Genomic DNA, 22,676 nt, shown 5'->3' with positions numbered 1-22,676 from the left:
GGCACGCTCACAACTGGCACACAAGCCCAGAGGCCAATATTAATCTCCCTTTTTTCAGGGAAAATTTATAAAACCAAAAAAAAAATTAAATAGGCTTTCTATGGCCCACTATTTGTGAGAGAGATGGCACGCTCAGGACTGGCACAGATGGCACGCTCACAACTGGCACACAAGCCCAGAGGCCAATATTAATCTCCCTTTTTTCAGGGAAAATTTATAAAACCAAAAAAAAAATTAAATAGGCTTTCTATGGCCCACTATTTGTGAGAGAGATGGGACGCTCAGGACTGGCACAGATGGCACGCTCAGGACTGGCACAGAAGCCCAGAGGCCAATATTAATCTCCCTTTTTTTCAGGGAGAATTTATAAAACCCAAAAAAAAATAAAATAGGCTTTCTATGGCCCACTATTTGTGAGAGAGATGGCACACTCAGGACTGGCACACAAGCCCAAAGGCCAATATTAATCTCCCACTGTATTTTTATCAGGGAGAATTTATACACCCCACAAAAAAAAATACAGAAAAATGAAAAGGCTTTCTATGGCCCACTATGTGAGAGAGATGGCACACACAGGGATGGCACTCTAGCAGAAATGCCAAATTGCCAATCTTAATCTCCCACCAAAAAAAAAAAAAAAAAAAAAACAGGGAATGTCCTACAATTACTATCTCCCTGCCTGCAGTAATCTCAGCCAGGTATGGCAGGCAGCTACTATCTCCCTGCCTGCAGTAATCTCAGCCAGGTATGGCAGGCAGCAATAAGGAGTGGACTGATGCACAAATGAAATAAAAAGTGTGGACAAACAAAAAAGATAGCTGTGCAGAAAGGAAGGAACAAGAGGATTTGTGCTTTGAAAAAAGCAGTTGGTTTGCACAGCGGCGTACACACAGCAATGCAGCTATCAGGGAGCCTTCTAGGGCAGCCCAATGAGCTACAGCGCTGAGGGGAAAAAAAAAAAAAAAAAAAATTCCACTGTCCCTGCACACCGAGGGTGGTGTTGGACAGTGCAAATCGCTGCAGCACAAGCGGTTTTGTGGTTAATGGACCCTGCCTAACGCTATCCCTGCTTCTGACAAAGCGGCAGCAACCTCTCCCTAAGCTCAGATCAGCAGCAGTAAGATGGCGGTCGGCGGGAACGCCTCTTTATAGCCCCTGTGACGTCGCAGACAGCAAGCCAATCACTGCAATGCCCTTCTCTAAGATGGTGGGGACCAGGACCTATGTCATCACGCTGCCCACACTCTGCGTTTACCTTCATTGGCTGAGAAATGGCGCTTTTCGCGTCATTGAAACGCGACTTTGGCGCGAAAGTCGCGTACCGCATGGCCGACCCCGCACAGGGGTCGGATCGGGTTTCATGAAACCCCGACTTAGCCAAAAGTCGGCGACTTTTGAAAATGTTCGACCCGTTTCGCTCAACCCTACTCATCATCACTATCAAGGTCCAGCATGAGGATAAAATGGGCTCCAGTATCCAACTTTGTGGGCCACAGAACGGCACCACTGCCTAAGGGGGAGCGGCTGTGGCGGCATATTTATACTTTATATTATTATTTTTAATGTTTTCTCATTTATCTCTTTTTTTTCATATTTTCCCTATTATTTATTTCTGCTATTGTTACATATGTATGAGTATTTATGAAATCCTTCATGTTTCCATCCCATGGCAGCACAGTCGCACAGATACAATGGTGCAATAAGACACTACTAGAGGCAGCCTCCTATAGAGTCCAGGTGAGGTGTGAGCCCCCAGCATGCACCTGGGCAGCCACAGCGCCTACACTAGAGTGTATCCTCACTAGGACACAGTACAGACTCCGCTTTATATCTGACCAATGTTTTACAACTCACCATATCGGGCTGCAGCGCTACCGAACCAGTACCTCTCCTACCACACGGCCCAACCGCCTGCTCCAATCATTAACACGGGACACACTCATTCAACCAATCAGCACTCAGCAAATAAGGCAACTTAATTCCTATTGGTCACCTATCAACAGTTTAACCAATAAGAAATAGACTGTCATTGACCAGAACGAGGCTTAACACGCGGTGCTACTTCCAGGCGCATAGTGAGTGACGTAACATGCTGGTTACCATGGGAGCTGCTGATGTCTTTTTCTATTGGTTTACTGCGTGTTAGGTTAACCAATCAGGTGCAAGCGTCTGAGCTCTGCTGATTCTCAGCCCATAGTCAGGCATGTTATCTGCATGTTATACAGGGAGGACTGGGAGCTCAGCAGATAACAGCGGGGAGAGGGCTGAGAGCACAGGGGACAGGTAAGAGAGGGCAACTGGGACAACCAGCGTCTGCACCGCAGCACAGGCTCACTGCAGACATTTAAAGGGGCGGTCTAGCGGAAGCAGCAGTAAAGGCAAGCAGGAATCCCTTTCTGCTGGTCGCTATGGAGACTTTGGCTCTGGAATTATTTGACCTCCGACTAATTGTTCCATTGATTGTTTCCTACTATTTTGTGTATATCAGTCATGATGAAAATGATCTCTGATCTGCGGGCAGGGTGTTATAGAGCAGGAGGAGCTGATCAGGGTGCTCCACATTTCTTGTGGGAAAATTTTCAGTAAAATTTGCATTCCATCCTTTGGAATCCTTGATGTTTTTATGTGGGAGTCCAGTGGGCGGACCCACTCTGTGAATGTGGGAGTCCAGTGGGCGGACCTACTCTGTGTATGTGGGCGGACCTACTCTGTGTATGTGGGCGGACCTACTCTGTGTATGTGGGCGGACCTACTCTGTGTATGTGGGCGGACCTACTCTGTGTATGTGGGCGGACCTACTCTGTGTATGTGGGAGTCCAGTGGGCGGACCTACTCTGTGTATGTGGGAGTCCAGTGGGCGGACCTACTCTGTGTATGTGGGAGCCCAAGTTTAGTAACCCGGCCCCATAAGATTGGCTTGGGCTGGTGGTTCATGTACCGTATATTGATCATGTTCCTTTAGAGTAGATTGCATTGGATCCATATTTATATCTCTTTTGTTTTCAGGTGAACATTGGAAAAAATTTACTTAAATGGCGACACGAATCCGACCTGTAAGTAGCGTAATGTGAACTGGATTTATTATTGTATACATTTATGTCACTTGGAAAGGGAATCTATCAGTAAGTTTTTGCTATTTAATCTGAAAGCAGCATGATGTAGGGACAGAGACCCTGATTCCAGTGATGTCACTTACTGTGCTGTATTTTTCTGTTTTGATAAAATCAGTGTTTTATCAGCAGATTATTACTAAAGAACTAGTTGTCTTGTGCCTCCTTGTCCTTCCACGCCCCACACCACTGATGGGCAGATTTCTGCCTATGCACAGTGTACACAAAAATCTGTCAATCAGTGGTGTGGGCGGGTTTATACAGGGCTCAGCATTCAGGGCTCTGCAAGATCTGCAGCAAACAAACCTGATTGTATCAAAATGACAGCAAGCAGATCAGCATGTGACACATTACTGGAATCGGGGCCTCTGCCCCTACTTTATGCTGCTCTCAGATTACATTGCAAAAATCTCTCTATTACACATCCATATTGCGTTAAGTAAACTGTTCTGTTAGAAAAATCTTCCGTAAGAATTATTCCATTGTTAGGTAACCCCACGGCTGTGCTTTATTTCAACCAATCAGACATTGCATTGAAATGCAAAATGTTCATAGCATACAATTGAGCAAATTTCACAGATTTGGGAACTTTTGTACTTAATGCTTCAACTATTTACCTGCCGAAACCAAACTTTCTAGATTCACTGTCATTTGTTTGACAGTTGAAAAGCTTTTTAAAGGGCGTCTGTTCCTCTCAGCTAGTTAAAGCCGTCCTCACGCTCTGATAGATGCGGATGACGCGCCCAGCGCCATCCACATAGCTGAACCAACTCTTTTGCCTTCTCAATGGTATTTTTGAGGTTTACAGGAGGAGTCAGGAGTTTACTGAGGAAAGCACTTATGGGGCCAGGTCCACGCACTGTGCACTTGTGACTTACTTTTATCATTGCGGCAAATATGCAAATTATGTTTCCGCTCCTGAGACAGATCCCTACCAGCTGCTGTTATCAGTTTTTGGACAGATTCCTAGATTGACTGACCTGGAGCCTTAAAATGATGAATATTATTATTACAGAAAGTGGATTTCTAGTTTTGGGGATGAATCCTAACAGTGTCTTACCCCTGGCCCCTGACTTGAGGGGCCATCATATGACCCAGCGCCCACCCCATATTCCTAAATGCTCACTCATTCCATCAGGGAAATCTTGGCATTGTCATTTTCTGTTTCCATGATGCTACGTAACGGCCGATCCCGTACCGTGCCCCATAATAAAGACCTTCTGTCTATTCTAGGCCAGCAAGAAATGCACTGTGATTGGTGGATCGGGATTCCTTGGCCAGCACATGGTGGAGCGCCTGCTGGAGAGAGGATACTCCGTCAATGTATTTGACATCCGTCAGGGCTTTGAGAATGAGCGAGTGCAGTTTCATATTGGGGATCTGTGTAGTAAAACGGTAAGAAGACATAAATGTCTCCGCTGGGATCAGTGGGGGTCTTAGAGTTCAGACCCTCATCGATAATTAAGTGGTGGCATATCCCAGCGATCCAGCAATGTCCCATCACTACAATTTTTGTGTACAGGTGTTATTTGTAATTTTCACATATAGCAATAGTACCTGTGATGAGCCAATCACTTGTCTGATTTTTTTTTTGCCCAGGGAAATGTCCGATTTTTCCTTCACCCAAGACAGCACACCTAAATATACGGGTGCTGTCGTGTTCTGGAAAAAACGGCTGCTGGTAAGTAAACTTGGTGTTTTCCCTTCTCCCATGACAGCACTCATATATTCAGGTGTGCTATCATGGGTTCTGGATAAACCGGCTACCAATAAGTAACCTTGGTGTTTTCCCTTCACCCATGACAGCACCTGTATATTCAGGTGTGCTGTCATGGGTTCCGGGAAAACCAGCTACCGGTAAGTAACCTTGGTGTTTTCCCTTCTCCCATGACAGCACCCATATATTCAGGTGTGCTATCATGGGTTCTGGATAAACCGGCTTCCGGTAAGTAACCTTGGTGTTTTCCCTTCTCCCATGACAGCACCCACATATTCAGGTGTGCTATCATGGGTTCCAGATAAACCGGCTACCAGTAAGTAACCTTGGTGTCTTCCCTTCTCCCATGACAGCACCCATATATTCAGGTGTGCTATCATGGGTTCCAGATAAACCGGCTACCGGTAAGTAACCTTGATGTTTTTATCCAATCGTTCAATAAAAATCGGCAATGCAATGCAAGTTTATGGGTCCGGGGTAAAATGAAATTGCGCTTGGATGACGTCAGAGTTCAGTTAGTTTTTCACAGACTGTCCGAATGGAGAGGATTGACAATTGTATTTATTTTTTTTTCTATATATCCTTCACATATGAGAAAATCAGACCAGAATAATCTGTTTTTCTCGTACCTGGAGAGATCAGATGTCTGCACGAGGCCTTGCTGAGATGCGAGTATTCGCTTTATTTCCAAACCTTCCATTGTCTTAGTCCTTACATACTCTTCATTATCTCGCAGGATTTGCTGCCGGCGCTCCAGGGTGTGAACATTGTCTTCCATTGCGCATCACCGGCCCCTTTTAGCAACAATAAGGAGCTGTTCTACAGAGTGAATTACACCGGGACAAGGACAGTCATCCAAGCCTGCAAAGAAGCCGGCGTTCAGGTGACCGTAGGAATAAAGCGGCGTTACAATGTGACGTTCAGTGTCACCGTCCATAACAGCGGGCATCTGTAAGAGCGCTCACACTGCTGTTCTGCCATGGACGTGCGGGTAGCACTTCAGAACGAGGGGCTACTCGGCCCCCACCAGTAACGGCCGGTGTCACTGACTGGCTGCACAGTTTAAAGCCTCGTTTTACATTGAAAGAATTATGTGTAAATGTCCGAAATGTCTCCAACCGTAGTTAGCACCATTCACATTACCATGTTGTAAAAACTGGTTAAAAATTCCAAGTGCGGTGAAACTGCATTTTTTTGGAGGTTTTTTTTTATCTACAGGGTTCACTGTGCAATAAAAATGACCTGGTAACATAATTCTTCAGGTCAGTACGATTACGGCGATACCAAATGGGCATTTTTTAGTAGACACTTTTTTTTTTTTTTTTTTGTTAAAAATAAAGAGAATAAATTGGCTTTGTTTGGTGAGGTGGTGTTTGTTTTTGTTTTTTTGTTTGTTTTTTTTTGTATGGCATTTTTGTTAGTACCATTTTGGAGTAAATACAATCTTTGGAATGTAACTAATAAAATAGCAATTTTTTTTTTATTATTCTGGCATTTATCGTATGGGTTAAATGATTTTATATTTTCATAAATTGGGCTTTTAGGCCGGGAATATATTGCGAGTTTTCGTAGTGCCGCAGATTTATTTTAAATATTTAGCTCCAGCTGCAGCCCAAAGCGATGCATTGAGTTGTATGCGAGTGGTGGTCTGCCGATTTAACTGAGAATCCATCAGTGAGCTCTTTCTCACGGGAGAGTTTGTAACTCTTTAATCTGTCTTTTTCCAAAACTCTTTTAGGCCTCTTTCACACGCCATTGTCTCAGGTACATGTGATGACAGCTTTCACACGTACCAGAGACACTGACAGATGTAGACCCATTCAAATGAATGGGTCTGTGCACATATCTGTGTTTTTTCACGGACTGTGTGTCTGAGTGACCCACACGTAGACATGTCCGTTTTTGTGCATTTGCACGGATCGCACGGACCCATTCAAGTCAATGGGTCCGTGTAAACACATTCCCCACACGGATGCCATCCTTGTGATGTATCAGTATCACACGGACGGCCGCCGAGGAAGAAGCGCTGCAGTAAGCTCTGTTCCCCGGCAGCTGGTGCTGAACCTGGCTCTCCTGATTCTCCCCTGCTCTGCTGTGATTCGTGCGAGCAGAGGAGAATGATGAGCGTTATCTTAAAGCCCGAACAATGACAGCAGATGGGGGCTTTTGGGACTCTTACCCCCATCATCTGACACCTGCTGCCGCTAATAACAGTGACAGCAGGAGCGGATGATCGGGGTATTCCACAGCCGCCACCTGCGATCTAACTAAATGAATGAAAAACCTGACATGGGTTCCCCCCTATTTTTTTGAACTAACCAGACAAAACTCACAACTGGAGGCTGCAACCATCAGCTATCAGCTTCTCTAAGGTTGGTTATCAAGCATAGAGGGGTCCTCACGCCTTATTTAAATAAATAATTTAAAAAACTACGTGCCCTCCTCCTCAGCCTAAAATAGCTGCCCCCAGCGGCCCAGAAAAGGTGAATCCATTAGATGCGCCTTTTCTGACATTTTGCCCGACTCTTCCCACTTGCCCTCTAGCGGTGGCAAGTGGGGTTAATATTTATGGGGTTGATGTCACCTCTGTAATGTCAGGTGACATCAAGCCCAAGGCTTAGTAATGGAGAGGTGTCAACAAGACACATGTATCCATTACTATTCCTATAGTTATATGTTAAATAAAAAACGGCCAGAATAAAATCATTTATTTGAAAAAATGGCACAGACTCCTTTATTAATCTCAATTAAACCATACTTACTGCATCTCCTAATTCCTTGATCTCCTGTAATAAAAGTAAAATAAAAAAACAACAATATACCATAACTGTCCGTCGTTCTGTCCCACGCTGTAATCCCATGTCTGGGGGCTAAATAGTTTTCAACCTGGACGGTCACAAGATGCGACCATCCCGACTGAGAACCATTGGTGTATGAGATGCTGAGAGTGCAGCATCAGTCACCAGCGGTGACATCATCACTGGCTTTTTCCCATGTTCCTGAGGTCACCGCAGTTCAGCTCGGCCTCGATGATGTCACTGCTGGTGACTGATGCTGCACTCTCAGCAGCTGATTCACCAGTGGTTCTCAGCATGGACAGTAACATCTTGACACCGTCCTGGTTGAAAACTATTTAGCCCCCAGACATGGGATTACAGCGTGGGACAGAGCGACGGACAGTTATAGTATATTGTTGTTTTTTTATTTTACTTTTATTACAGGAGATCAAGGGCTTCGGGGAATTAGGCGAGGGTTTAATTTAGAATACTAAGAGTCTGTCATTTTTTAAATAAAGGATTTTATTCTGGCTGTCTCTTTATTTAACATATAACTATAGGATTAGTAATGGATAGGTGTATTATAGACATTCTCGAATACTAAGCCTTGGGCTTGATGTCACCTGACATTACAGAGGTGACATCAACCCCACAAATATGAACCCCACTTGCCACCGCTAGAGGGCAAGTGGGAAGAACCAGGCAAAGCGCCAGAAATGGTGCATCTAATAGATTCGCCTTTTCTGGGCAGCTGTGGGCTGCTGTTTTAAGGCTGGGGTGGGGCAATGTCCATGGTTCCTTACCAGTCTGAGAATAACAGTCCCCAGCTGTGAGCTTTAGCAAGGCTGGTTGTCAAAAATGGGGGGGACCCCACACTGTGTTTTTTTTTTTTTTTTTAATTGTTTATTTAAATAATTTAAAAAAAAGGTGTGGGGACCCCTCTGTTCTTGACAACCAACCTTGCAGAAGCTGACAGCTGAGGGTTTCAGCCCCCAGATGTGAGTTTTGCCTGGTTGGTTCAAGAAAATGGGGAGGAACCTACATCGGGTTTTTCATTCATTTATTTCGTTAGATCGCAGGCGGCGGGTGAGGAATACCCCGTTCATACGCTCCTGCTGTCACTGTTATTAGCGGCAGCAGGAGTCGGATGATGGGGGTAAGAGTCCTAAAAGCCCCCACCCGCTGTTATCCTTCGGACTTTAAGATAACTCCTCTTATCATTCTCCTCTGCTTGCGCCGATTACGGCAGAGCAGGGAAGAATGATGACAGCTGGCTTCAGCACCAGCCGCCGGGGAACAGCACTTACTGTAGCGCTTCTTCTCTGGCAGCCGTCCATGTGGTCCTGATGCGGCACACGCATGCCGCATGTAGTACATATCCGGACACGGATATCTCCGGTACCAGTTTTTCCGGTACTAGAAATATCATGACGTGTGAAACTGGCCTCATACTGGTTTATAATCAGAGACCACATGAAAGTTCAGCTGAACTGGTCATATATCACCTGGACAGACGAGTGGGTCAGGAAAAATTATCATTTGCCTGTTCATGCAGTTGTCTTCCCTGGAAATTTGATTTACGGAGAAGTTATTCTCTGCAAATTTAATGACCCTTATTCTCCAGAACGCAGAGCGTAATACATGTAATTTGTAAAAATTAAAAAAAAAAATAGTTTTTGCTTCTTATACTGCCCTAGACGTCCGTCTGTCATGGCATCCAGGAGATCAGCGGCGGCATCATGACATCACGGTGTGTGCCACGATCTTCTCGATCGCACGCGCAGCACCGTCCCGGGTGCCATTGCTTCTGGAAGTCCTGGCCGGTGTACGAGGACTGATGATTTCAAAACGAGCGTTGGGGGAGATGCAGTCAAATCTACCAGTCCACATCTCGCCTCCAGTCCAGCCAACAGGATACAAATGTGCATAACAAAACATGCAGCCATTTTTTCTTGTTATTATACTTTAAAGCTAATTGCCAACATAAGGCTCTGCATATGTAGAAAGTGACACAAGTCGTCGCCTCAGTTGTCTAGTAAAGACCACCTGTGATTAACTCTAACAATAAAGGGCTGTGACCCCGTTATAGTCGGGTCCTATACTGATTATAGACATGTATATGACCTCATGATGTAACAATAAAGGGCTGTGACCCCATTATAGTCAGGTCCTGTACTGATTATAGACATGTATATGACATCATGATGTAACAATAAAGGGCTGTGACCCCGTTATAGTCGGGTCCTGTACTGGTTATAGACATGTATATGACATCATGATGTAACAATAAAGGGCTGTGACCCCGTTATAGTCGGGTCCTGTACTGGTTATAGACATGTATATGACATCATGATGTAACAATAAAGGGCTGTGACCCCGTTATAGTCAGGTCCTGTACTGATTATAGACATGTAGATGACCTCATGATGTAACAATAAAGGGCTGTGACCCCATTATAGTCAGGTCCTGTACTGATTATAGACATGTATATGACATCATGATGTAACAATAAAGGGCTGTGACCCCGTTATAGTCGGGTCCTGTACTGGTTATAGACATGTATATGACCTCATGATGTAACAATAAAGGGCTGTGACCCCGTTATAGTCGGGTCCTGTACTGGTTATAGACATGTATATGACCTCATGATGTAACAATAAAGGGCTGTGACCCCGTTATAGTCGGGTCCTGTACTGATTATAGACATGTATATGACATCATGATGTAACAATAAAGGGCTGTGACCCCGTTATAGTCGGGTCCTATACTGGTTATAGACATGTATATGACCTCATGATGTAACAATAAAGGGCTGTGACCCCGTTATAGTCGGGTCCTATACTGGTTATAGACATGTATATGACCTCATGATGTAACAATAAAGGGCTGTGACCCCGTTATAGTCGGGTCCTATACTGATTATAGACATGTATATGACATCATGATGTAACAATAAAGGGCTGTGAACCCGTTATAGTCGGGTCCTGTACTGATTATAGCCATGTATATGACATCATGATGTAACAATAAAGGGCTGTGACCCCGTTATAGTCGGGTCCTGTACTGGTTATAGACATGTATATGACCTCATGATGTAACAATAAAGGGCTGTGACCCCGTTATAGTCGGGTCCTGTACTGATTATAGACATGTATATGACATCATGATGTAACAATAAAGGGCTGTGAACCCGTTATAGTCGGGTCCTGTACTGATTATAGACATGTATATGACCTCATGATGTAACAATAAAGGGCTGTGACCCCGTTATAGTCGGGTCCTATACTGATTATAGACATGTATATGACATCATGATGTAACAATAAAGGGCTGTGAACCCGTTATAGTCGGGTCCTGTACTGATTATAGACATGTATATGACATCATGATGTAACAATAAAGGGCTGTGACCCCATTATAGTCAGGTCCTGTACTGATTATAGACATGTATATGACATCATGATGTAACAATAAAGGGCTGTGACCCCGTTATAGTCGGGTCCTGTACTGATTATAGACATGTATATGACATCATGATGTAACAGTAAAGGGCTGTGACCCCGTTATAGTCGGGTCCTGTACTGATTATAGACATGTATATGACATCATGATGTAACAATAAAGGGCTGTGACCCCGTTATAGTCGGGTCCTGTACTGATTATAGCCATGTATATGACATCATGATGTAACAATAAAGGGCTGTGACCCCGTTATAGTCGGGTCCTGTACTGATTATAGACATGTATATGACATCATGATGTAACAATAAAGGGCTGTGACCCGTTATAGTCGGGTCCTGTACTGGTTATAGACATGTATATGACCTCATGATGTAACAATAAAGGGCTGTGACCCCGTTATAGTCGGGTCCTATACTGATTATAGCCATGTATATGACCTCATGATGTAACAATAAAGGGCTGTGACCCCGTTATAGTCGGGTCCTATACTGATTATAGCCATGTATATGACCTCATGATGCTTCTTATTTCCAGCATTTCTGTTACCATAATAGTGAATAATAAAACCACTTCTTTATGATAGGACGGCTTACATAACCAGCAGTTTCCTCTCATGGCCGCCGTACATACCTGAGCACTGTAGTCATTTGGCATTCACTTTGTGATTTGTCATTTCTGTATTATTTCTGTACATTTAGTTATGGTGTAATCATAGCAACCGGCCATGTTACAGCCTGTAGTCTTCCCTCCTGATAATACCTCACACATTCACACTTAATGCCCTCACAGAAAACATGGTGTTGCTGCCCTCATACACGGCAGGGCGCACGTTCACTCTGTCAGCACCATTATAGTCTATGGCCCCGTCGGCGCATACTTCCAAATCCCATTTTGCGGGGGGGGGGGTTCAGACATAAGCCTTGACGAGACCACCGAATGCGTGCTGGAACGCAATATGAAAGCACCCTAACAGATAACATGTACTGATAATAATACTGTATGGATTCTTATGTATTACAAGACACGTCTATTCTATTAATGGCCCCCTATATTAATTCAATTAATCACAATCTCCGCTCACCTAGCCTGACTGACAGCTCCTCAGTGTCCCTCCTCCCTGCTGCTGCTGAGATCTCACACTGCTCAGTACAAGCTGCAGCCGTCAGTCTGGGTAGGTGGAGACGGGATACACTTGGGCTCATCAGTAATGTCACTTTTTAACTGGATTCCCAAAATGTTCCTTTTTTAGTATGAGAATTACGCATCCATTCTGGCACGGATTTCCAAAGTAAGTTCCCCAGCCTCATCAGGTCTAAGAGTTCTATTTAATATTGTATAAAGTGGATATAGTAAAATCTGGGGACCTAACTTCACCACCACCTTCCCTTGATCTGGGAGTCAGGTAAAAGTTGCGTTTTCCTGGATAGTAACAGCTATGGTCCAAAAGTTGTAGTTTAATTTCAGATGTAGCTGAGCTGCGTTGGCTTTCATGGCACGGCTCATCGCATTGTTATGTGTTGTTATGGGATGGATGGAGAATACAATATGTTTCTCGATCAATGGGTGTTGAAACTTCTCACAGCTGCTTTTTGCCTTGTCTGGAGGGTGGAGGCCACTGGGAGTTCCCACCTGAAGGGACAGTAGAGGTGTGGGGGATGATTAAGGGCAGAAGGTTGGGCCGTGTGATGCAAGTCACTGCTAAACGGAGATTATCTGCTTAGTGTGACACCGGATGGCACTGACTGATCGATTGTGTGTAGAAATCAACACGATAAGTGCCGCGTCTGTTTTCTATGTCAGTTTCAGGGACTGCGCCGTCCTTTTCTGGTATCCTCTCATGTATGACCTGTCCCTGTGTGGTTAGTCCCTTTTACTACGCAATCCTATGGGTTCATAGCACCAATAACAGGAATTATTTTCTAATCCAGAGTTGAATCTCTGCTCGTATAATAAGGAGTACAGTCACTTGATATCAGGAACTTTTCTTCATGTTATCACCTCTCCTAAAAACTATATACTTTTTTTTTTGTATTTTGTGTAATTTTTTTGTGTCGCTACATTATTTTTTGCTATTAATTGCACTCATATCGGGAGATTTATCAAAATTTACGCTAAAGAAAAAAATGTATTCCAGTATTTTGAATAACTAAAGGGGGAATCTGACTGTGCCACCGCCATAACCATGTATGAAAAAATAAAAAATAGATGATCAATTCAATATATTTCAGTTGTAATCAGTCTAAGGGAATGCAGGAGGCTCACGGGGGGCACTGTGCTGCCGGAAACCTTCTTTTTCTGCAGGTTAATGTTAAATATTACACACTTAAAGGGGTTCTTCACTACTAGGACGGCTCCTTCTTAATTACTATATTCCACCTTTTGTAAAATAAAAATACCCTATATTTTAAAGGGGTTGTCTGCCCTTGGCGTACAAGTATGCAGTCATTTTATGTGACTGCAGACTTGTCAATACTCACAGCGTGCCCAGTGCACAATGTGAGGATTCTCCAGCATCGGGAGAGAGCGGTGATGTCATGTGAGCCCCCAAGTATGTGATTTGCATACTTCTGGTCACATTCCGACTAGTAATACGTGCAAGTGTACTGAGCAAGGCAGCACACATCTAGTCGGCACATGATTGCATGTATGCCAACCACGCCAGTCATCAGAGAATCCTCACGGAGCGCACTGTGCGTACTGTGAGGATTCTCAAGTCACACAGAGTGACTGCAGACTTGTGCCAGTCCAGTGATATTGGTGCCAAGGCTCACGTGACATTATGCCACACCTTCCCCAGATGACAGCAGTTCATCCCATGGAAGTGAGAGCCCTGCAGCCACTAATTGGCTGCAGGGCTCCCGTGGTACAACACCTCCCATCCCGACGCCATTCATTTATTTTACAAAGGGAAATATAGTATTTTAGAATGGGTTTTCTGAGTAGCGGACAGCTCATTTACAATCCTATATTTTTTTTTCTTAGAAACTAGTGTTGACCAGCAGTGCCAGTGTTGTATTTGAAGGCAAAGACATTAAGGATGGAACTGAGGACCTTCCATATGCCCATAACCCCATTGACTACTATACAGAGACCAAGATACTACAAGAAAAGGTAAAACAGCATTATAATCTTCATCTGTGATCAAAATCGTGTTTTCAGGACTGTGTTGTAGCGTCAGGCGCAACCAAAGGGTGGCACTGTTGCTGGAGAAAAAAGTTATTTTACCGTTGTTTTTTGGGGGGTTTATTTTATGGCATTCATTGTTTGTGTAGTAAAAATGACTTTTCAGTACGTTTATGGCAATACTAAACTTGTGTAATTTATTTTTATTATTATTATATTTTTTTTTTTTATTGAATGGTAAAAAATGTATATTTTTCAACCAGTATGAAGAATTATTTTTTGCTTGCCGAGTTGTAGATTTTAATGGTACCATTATAGGGTACCCACGATGTTTTAATGGCATTTTTTGGTAGGAGGTTCAGCTACCAAAAGAATAAAATGGAAATTCTGGCATTTTGTCCTTTTTTTTTTTGCTTTATGTTGTTATCCACATGGGTTAAATAATTTTATATATTGGACTTCTGCAATAGCTGCAAATGATGTTTATTATTGCCAAGATGGCAGCCATGGGGGCCTTCAATAGACTCTCAACCGCCGTGGCAACCCACCGGTACACCTTGCAAATGTCACTAAGGGGGCGACGGATGCCCACTCGCACTCTCTGTTGGACGTACATGTACGTCACATGTCTGGAAGGGGTTAAACAGACCATTAGCAGGTTAAACCAAAAACGTGTTCATTTCCTCATTTACTACTGGTGTAATCTGTTGCAGGAAGTTCTGGGATCAAACGACCCAGCAAATAATTTCATGACAGTGGCCATTCGACCCCATGGTATATTTGGCCCAAGAGACCCTCAGCTTGTTCCAATAATGGTGGAGACAGCAAAAAGTGGCAAGATGAAAATCATGATCGGGTAAGTGGCCATGTCCGTGCCAGCTTGAACTCCTTCAGTATCATTATCCGATCATGCTCCGGGTCTTATTAATAAACAGGCCTTGTTGTCCATAGCAACCAATCAAAGCTGTGGTTTCACCTCAGGAACTGCTCCGGAAGGTTGAAAGCTGCTCTATGATTGGTTGCTAAGGGAAGCAAGGCCTGTTTTTCCTACTAGACCCTTTTCGTAGTTTTATATTTGATTTGGTATCTTTCCATTTTATTACTTTACACATCGATTCAGAAATGGGAAGAATCTGGTGGATTTCACGTATGTGGAGAATGTGGTCCACGGCCATATCCTGGCGGCTGAATATCTACAGAAGGACTCTCCTCTTTGTGGAAAGGTATGCTTTACGTTTGGATCTGTATCCTATATGTTACGTGCGGTGGGAAAGATGGCGCACAGCTCAATTCATCCGGAAACTGAACATATTGTCACAAAATTACCTATTGTTTAAATCGTGTTCAGAGGTTATTTTTAAGATATATCTGATAATATCACTTATTTATTTCACGATCTTTATTTTAAAAAAAAATCTGAATTATTGCAATTTTCACACAGGGTACTAGGCAATATACTAGACTGACACTTCCTGTTCCGTACAGAAGACTTTTCAGCAGTCTCATTATCATCACTGACAGGATTTCAATGTGCCTGGGTTGCAGCATGCACAGACAATGCATCAGTCAGTCTATTAATGTTAATGTCCATGTGAAGAACAGGGAGAAGGAGCCTAATATTAGGCTTAGATACCATAAAATTATACATAAAATAAAGTGATATGGGAAATAAATAATATAACAAATTAAAAACAAAATACTTAAATGGGTATACCCATCTCCAAGATCCTACCCCAATATATAGTAGGTGTATCAATAATTATAGTATTAGCAAATACCTCCAATTAGACGTGTAGTATAGTTCTTCTGATTCGTTATGTCTCTTTCCTCATGTGCAGGCATTACAGGACCTTACATATCCATGGTTACGACCACTGATTAAGTGAAAGTTAGTTCGCTAGTGGTCGATAGAGGCCTAACCCTTATTCAGTTGTGTGAAAAATTGTTTGCCCCTTCCTGATTTCCTATTCTTTTGAATGTTTGTCACACTTAAATGTTTCTGATCACAAAACAAATTTAAATACTATACAAAGATAACACAAGTAACCAGAAAATCCAGTTTTTAAATGAAGATCTTTTATTAAGAGAAAAAGAAATCCAAACCGACAGAGCCCTGTGTGGAAAAAATAATTGCACCTGATAACTGGTTGGGCCACCCTTAGCAGCAACAACTGCAATCAAGCGTTTGCGATAACTGGCAGTGAGTCTTTTACAACGCTCTGGAGGAATTTTGGACACTCATCTGTGCAGAATTTCCGTTCTTTGCAGGTTTCTGCACATAAACTGACATTTTTATTATCATGTCACAGCATCTCAATTGGAATAAGGTCAGGACTTTGACTAGGCCACTCCAAAGTCTTAATTTTGTTTTTCTTAAGCCTTTTCAGAGGTAGACTTGCTGGTGTGTTTTGGATCATTGTCCTGCTGCATAACCCAAGTGCACTTCAGCTTGAGGTCACAAACAAATGGCCGGACATTCTCCTTCAGGATTTTGTGGTAGACAGCAGAATTCATGGTTCCATTCACCACAGCAAAACAGCCCCAGACCATCACATTCCCAGCACCATATTTTACTGTTAGCATGATGTTCCTTTTTTTTTAAGTGCTGATTTACTTCTATGCCAGATATAATGGGACATACACCTTCCAAAGGTTCAAATTTTGTCTTCAGTTTCTTGGCAATTTCTTGCATGGAATAGCTTTCATTTCTAAGAACAAGAATAGACTGTCGAGTTTCACATGAATGTTCTTTTTATTCTGGCCATTTTGAGAGTTTAATGGAACCAACAAATGTAATGCTCCAGATTCTCAGCTAGCTCAAAGGAAGGTCAGGTTTATAGGTTCTCTAATCAGCCAAACTGTTTTCAGCTGTGCTAACATACTTGCACAAGGGTTTTCAAGGGTATTCTAACCACCCATTAGCCTTCTTACACAGTTAGCAAACACAAAGTACCATAAGAACACTGGAATGGTGGATTTTGGAAATGCGTCTCTATACGCCTATAAGATATTGCATTACAAACCAGACGTTTGCAGCTAGAATAGTCATTTACGTCATTAACAATGTATAGAGTGTATTTCTGAATCATTTAATGTTGGCTTCATTGGAAAAAACTGCTTTGCTTTAAAAAATAAGGAAATTCCTAAGTGACCCTAAACTTCTGAACGGTAGTGTATGTGTTTCACTTTTTGTATTGAAGAACTGAAATAAATTAACTTTTTGATGATATTCTAATTTTGTGAGATGCACCTGTACATTTGTTTGCTGATCTGAAACATTTGTGACGAACATGCAAATTAATAGGAAATCAGGAAGGGGGCAAACACTTTCCCACAACTGTATGTCACGTTAGCCAATGTTAGCCAAGGGAGGGATATATACCAGTATGTATAATTTTTTTTTTTTTACATATATTTTATTATACATGAACTCTTTGCTGAAATTTGCATTGCATGGGGGAAAACCAAAGCAGCCAGACTATAGGTCTACATGATGCTTTAGTACTGCGGATATTGCTGGATCAAAATGAAACGGAGAACAACATTTTCTACCTGGTGCATATACGATACAATACGATACACTTTATTGCTTTATTGATCCCGGGGGGGAAATCACAGTATAATATGATATTGTATACAATATGCAGTGCTGATATATAAATGTCTATGAATTCTCTTCTTTTAGGCATACCATATCACAAATGACGAGCCCATTCCCTTTTGGACATTTATTTCCCGGGTCTTGGTTGGCCTGAATTATGACGCCCCCAAGTACAAGATTCCCTACTGGTTGGCTTATTACCTGGCTCTGTTCGTCTCCTTTTTGGTGTTGGTTGTGAGCCCACTTATCACAATTAAGCCAACGTTTACACCGATGAGGGTCGCCCTGGCGGGAACTTACCACTATTACAGCTGTGAGCGGGCCAAGAAGGACATGGGCTACAAGCCAGTGGTCAGCCTGGACAAAGCTATAGAGAAGACTGTCCAAAGTTACCCACAACTGCGGAGAGCAAGTCAGTAATAAGACGTGACCACGGGGAAGACTTCTGTAAATTATTTTCTACAAGTAGCGACATTAGTAACGAAATCTGACCTAGCACTGATTTATTTTGGCATTTTAATGAAAATGTGGGCAAAATATATGAAAAATAAAATACTAGGGCATAATTAAAAATCCCTATAATTCAATTGATCTATAAAACTAATGCTATAAATTCGGTCATAAAGAGCAGATAAAAGTATTTCATTTAGATCCCAGACCTCATTTCAGCGCCATTTTTTTTTTTTGCTCATAATTTAAATGTAAATATTCATATTGAATCTAACATTCCTAAATATTGTACTGAAAATTGCTAATAAAACAATTGTCTATGAAGTAGTTAATGTATCTTGTCACTTTACAGTTTTTGTATTTTTTTTCTTCACTTTTTTTTTTATCCATGTTTAGTATTTACAGCTGATATTTGCAAAGCATTTCACCCTTTGCAGCGCAGACTCTGCATAGACCCAGCTTAAGGGTATGTTCCCACGACCCATATCTGCTGTGGAATTTTCACTGTAAAGAAAGTTGCGGATTTTCGACACATTACACGTTTCACATTGCACAAGTCGAAGTTTGGATTTTCCTTGCAGCGCGTGAATGAGATTTCTCTATACTGTAATTTGCAGCAGGTTTATCGCACACAAATCCACAGCGGTGTACTCACAACGTGGAAACATAAACTTACAGTGGGGAAAATAAGTATTTGACACCCCTCCGATTTTGCAAGTTTTCCCTCCTACAAAGAATAAAGAGGTCTGGAATTTTTGCCGTAGGTTCACTTCAAATGTGAGAGACAGAATCTAATAAAAAAAAAACCTGAAAATCACATTGTATGATTTTTAAATAATTAATTTGCATGAAAAAAGTATTTGATCACCTACCAACCTGCAAGAATTCTGACTCTCACAGACCCGTTAGTATTTCTTTAAGAAGCCCTCCTACTCTGCACTCATTACCGGTTTTATTTGCTCCTGTTTGAACTTGTTACCTGTATAAAAGGTTCACACACTCAATCACAATCCAACCTCTCCACCATGGCCAAGACCAAGGAGCTGTGTAAGGACACCAGGAACAAAATTGTAGACCTGAACAAGGCAGGGATGGGCTACAGGACAATTGGCAAGAAGCTTAGTGAGAAGGGAACAACTGTTGGGGCAATTATTAGAAAATGGAAGAAACACAAGATGACTGTCAATCGTCACCGGTCTGGGGCTCCATGTAAGGTCTCGCCTCATGGGGTAAGGATGATTCTGACAAAGGTAAGGAATCAAACCAGAACTACACGGAAGGACCTGGTCAATGACCTGAAGAGAGCTGAGACCACAGTCTCAAAAATTACACTTAGTAACACACTACGTCGTCATGGACTAAAATCCTGCAGGGAAAGCAAGGTCTCCCTGCTCACGCCAGCACATGTCCAGATCCGTTTGAAGTTTGCCAATGACCATCTGGATGATCCTGAGGAGACATGGGAGAAGGTCATGTGGTCAGATGAGACCAAAATATAACTTTTTGGTATCAACTCAAATCCCTGTGATGGAGAAAGAAGAAGGATGAGTACAACTCCCAAGAACACCGTCCCAACCGTGAAGCATGGTGGGGGAAACATCATACTTTAGGGATGCTTTTTTGCAAAGGGACAGGACGACTGCACCGAATTGAAGGTAGGATGGATGGGGTCATGTGTAGCGAGATTATGTCCAACAACCTCCTTCCCTCGGTATGAGCATTGAAGATGGGTTGTAACTGAGTCTTCAGGCAGAGCAATGACCCGAAACACACAGCCAGGTCAACTAAATTGTGGCTCCGTAAGAAGCATTTCTAGGTCCTGGAGCGTCTAGCCAGTCTCCAGACCTGAACCCAATAGAAAATCTTTGGAGGGAGCTGAAACTTAATGTTACCAAGTGATAACCCCGAAACCTGAAAGATCTGGAGAAAATCTGTATGGAGGAGTGAGCCGAAATCCCTGCTGCAGTGTGTGCAAACCTGGTCAAGAACTACAGCAAACATAATTGCAAACAAAGGTTTCCGTACCAAATATTATGTTCCGTTATTCTACTGTATCAAATACCTATTTTGTGCAATAAAGCGCAAATTAATTATGTAAATATCATACAATGTGATTTTCTGGATTTTTTTAAGATTCTATATCTCACAGTTGAAGGGTACCTATGATAAAAATTACAAACCTCTCCATTTTTTGTAGGTGGGAAAACTTGCAAAATCGGCTGTGTATCAAATACTTATTTTCCCCAATGTATATGTGCCTATACCTATCAGATATTTGTGGGCCAAAGCCTGTTCATTTTGGTGGAACGGGCTAACCACGTATAAGTATAAGGATGTCGTGTCTCTTCTACCATGTGAATAGGCCCAACATTTGCAGTGTCTGACAACAGCTTATTCTTCTGCCCTATTGAGAACGCACACACGCTTGTTGGTTGAGTTGCTGGTTGTTGGACCCCCACCGATCTCATATTGATGTCGGCCCTGGACAACTCCTTTAGGCCGGGATCACACACAGCGAGATACGGCCGAGTCTCGCAGGTTAAAACCAAGCTCTGGCACCGGCACTACAAAGCGGAGCGTGCGGCCGCACAGCAATAGGCCGGTTTCACACGTCAGTGGCTCCGGTACGTGTGGTGACAGTTTCCTCACGTACCGGAGACACTGACTCACGTAGACACATTAAAATAAATGTGTCTCTGCACATGTGAGCGTGTTTTCACAGACCGTGTGTCCGTTTGCAAAACACGGAGACATGTCAGTGTTCGTGGGAGTGCACGGATCACACGTACCGCACACTGATGCTGCCCGTGTGCGTTTTTGCTGTCATAGGGTTAAAGTTGTAAAAATTGTTGCAATACACGGACACACGTACGGCACACAGACAGCACACGGACCCTAAAAACGTACTCACGGACATCACACGGATCCCACACGGACACGGATAACTCCGGCACAGTTTTCTCCGGTACCGGAATTATCTGGACGTGTGAGACTGGCCACACATGGAGCCGCACGCTCCGCTCCGGAGTGCCGGTGCCAGAGCTTGTTTTTAACCTGCGAGACTCGGCCGTATCTCGCTGTAGTGTGACTCCAGCCTTAGGGGTATTTCTGCACAAGGCATATCTGCTACTGGTTTTCCTTTTCTAAAGCTGAAAATCGGCAACAATAAAATCCACTCCAAACCGTTTTGATTTCAAGGTGGATTTAGTTGTGGAAATGCTCTATTGCAAATTATGAAAGTTGACATCCAGATGGTGACTTTTGTGAGTAGCCCCATATAGAGTAGATTTAGATACAGATATATTGGCCTTGGGGTTGAAGAGATAAGTTAAGTGCTAAGCTCGACATAGAGGGAGAGCTTAAAGTTGGATGCAACAGCGGGGAGGGGCTCCTTGAAAGAAGAATACCGAATGAGGGTAAGGTGGGAACCCCTAGTTGGAAGTATACTGCTTTGGTGTGATTTCTGCAGGGAAGTTTTGGTTGTCGTTATACAAGTAATGGAAGGTCTGATGTCACTATTCTGGAGGTGGGCTCTGGATGTGGCTTGCGATGCTCTTTCAGAGCTGAATATGGCTCTCGAGGTAAGAAAGGTTGGGGATCACTGTATTAGACTATCATAAATGTAACCATGATATATTCTAATCACGAAACCTAAGAAGATGGCGGATATTTCTAAATGGTACAGGCTCAGCTCCAGATGTGTTCAGCTGGCCATACACCGACCGTCTGCTATCTCTCCCGACTCCCTGATGCACATGAGCTCTCGGAGCAGTAGAATCTTCATGTGCTTCCAACGGGTAAAGAGGAGAAATATGCGACTTATCTCCTGAAGGACAAAATGGTTAGGCCTTAAAATTGAAATGATGCAACCCTTATCTCCTCCAGAATCATCTCTCGGATTGTCTGTTTGGCAATCCACGCATGTGTTGCGACTGTCGAACAGCTGCGAGACATGGAGCTGCGGGGACTCCAACTTAGTTTTCGAGCATTCTGAAGACACAGCATGCTCAGATAACATGATATCCCAAAACGTTCCCTCATCACCAATCCTTACTGATAGAGAAGATCATCTCCCCACTCCGGATACATGATGACCGATCATTCAGACTCACACTTGTACCTGGAGAAAGAAGGCCGAATAATGAAACATGGTGTCTCCGCGTGACACTCAATGACGGGGACAAGAAGCGTTTTATAGATCTGTCATCGTTGTTTCCACAATACACTTCTGCAAAGAATTAGTCAGAAAAACCCATAACGTCTTGTGTTCCTCAAAGCTGCTAAACTGGTTTGTGGTGGAAAAATCTATAATTGTCAGCAATGGTTGAAAATCTTTCAACCTGACCATGGTTGGTCAATGACTAAACATGAAAAAAATAAGCTCGGTGACTGTTTCCAGGAGACTGGGTCAGCGATGACGCCTTCGGTGGGAATGT

The 22,676-nt window shown here is 43.0% G+C and overlaps 2 protein-coding genes across 2 annotated transcripts in view; one reads left to right on the top strand and one right to left on the bottom strand.

The window, feature by feature from the left end:
• Positions 1-1,937, bottom strand: part of CETN2 (centrin 2) — a 40,737-nt gene extending 38,800 nt beyond the window's left edge. Inside the window, exon 1 of the mRNA XM_069746885.1 lies at positions 1,855-1,937. Within this exon, the coding sequence (XP_069602986.1) occupies positions 1,855-1,857 (3 nt within the window). The 5' untranslated portion in view covers positions 1,858-1,937. The remainder of the gene's footprint in view (positions 1-1,854) is intronic.
• Positions 1,938-2,166: 229 nt separating this feature from the next.
• NSDHL (NAD(P) dependent steroid dehydrogenase-like) lies at positions 2,167-18,567 on the top strand. The gene is made up of 8 exons (XM_069746884.1): positions 2,167-2,283; positions 3,007-3,053; positions 4,344-4,505; positions 5,564-5,710; positions 14,049-14,177; positions 14,903-15,045; positions 15,310-15,412; positions 17,875-18,567. The coding sequence occupies exons 2-8, from the start codon at positions 3,033-3,035 to the stop codon at positions 18,208-18,210; spliced, it is 1,041 nt and encodes a 346-aa protein (XP_069602985.1). The 5' UTR covers positions 2,167-2,283; positions 3,007-3,032; the 3' UTR covers positions 18,211-18,567.
• The last annotated feature ends 4,109 nt before the right edge of the window (positions 18,568-22,676 follow it).

The sequence above is a fragment of the Ranitomeya imitator genome, chromosome 2 (assembly GCF_032444005.1).
Source record: "Ranitomeya imitator isolate aRanImi1 chromosome 2, aRanImi1.pri, whole genome shotgun sequence".
In the NCBI taxonomy this organism is placed as follows: Eukaryota; Metazoa; Chordata; class Amphibia; order Anura; family Dendrobatidae; genus Ranitomeya; species Ranitomeya imitator.
The sequence above is the reverse complement of the archived record's forward strand: the minus strand, read 5'-3'. Positions and strand labels throughout refer to the sequence as shown.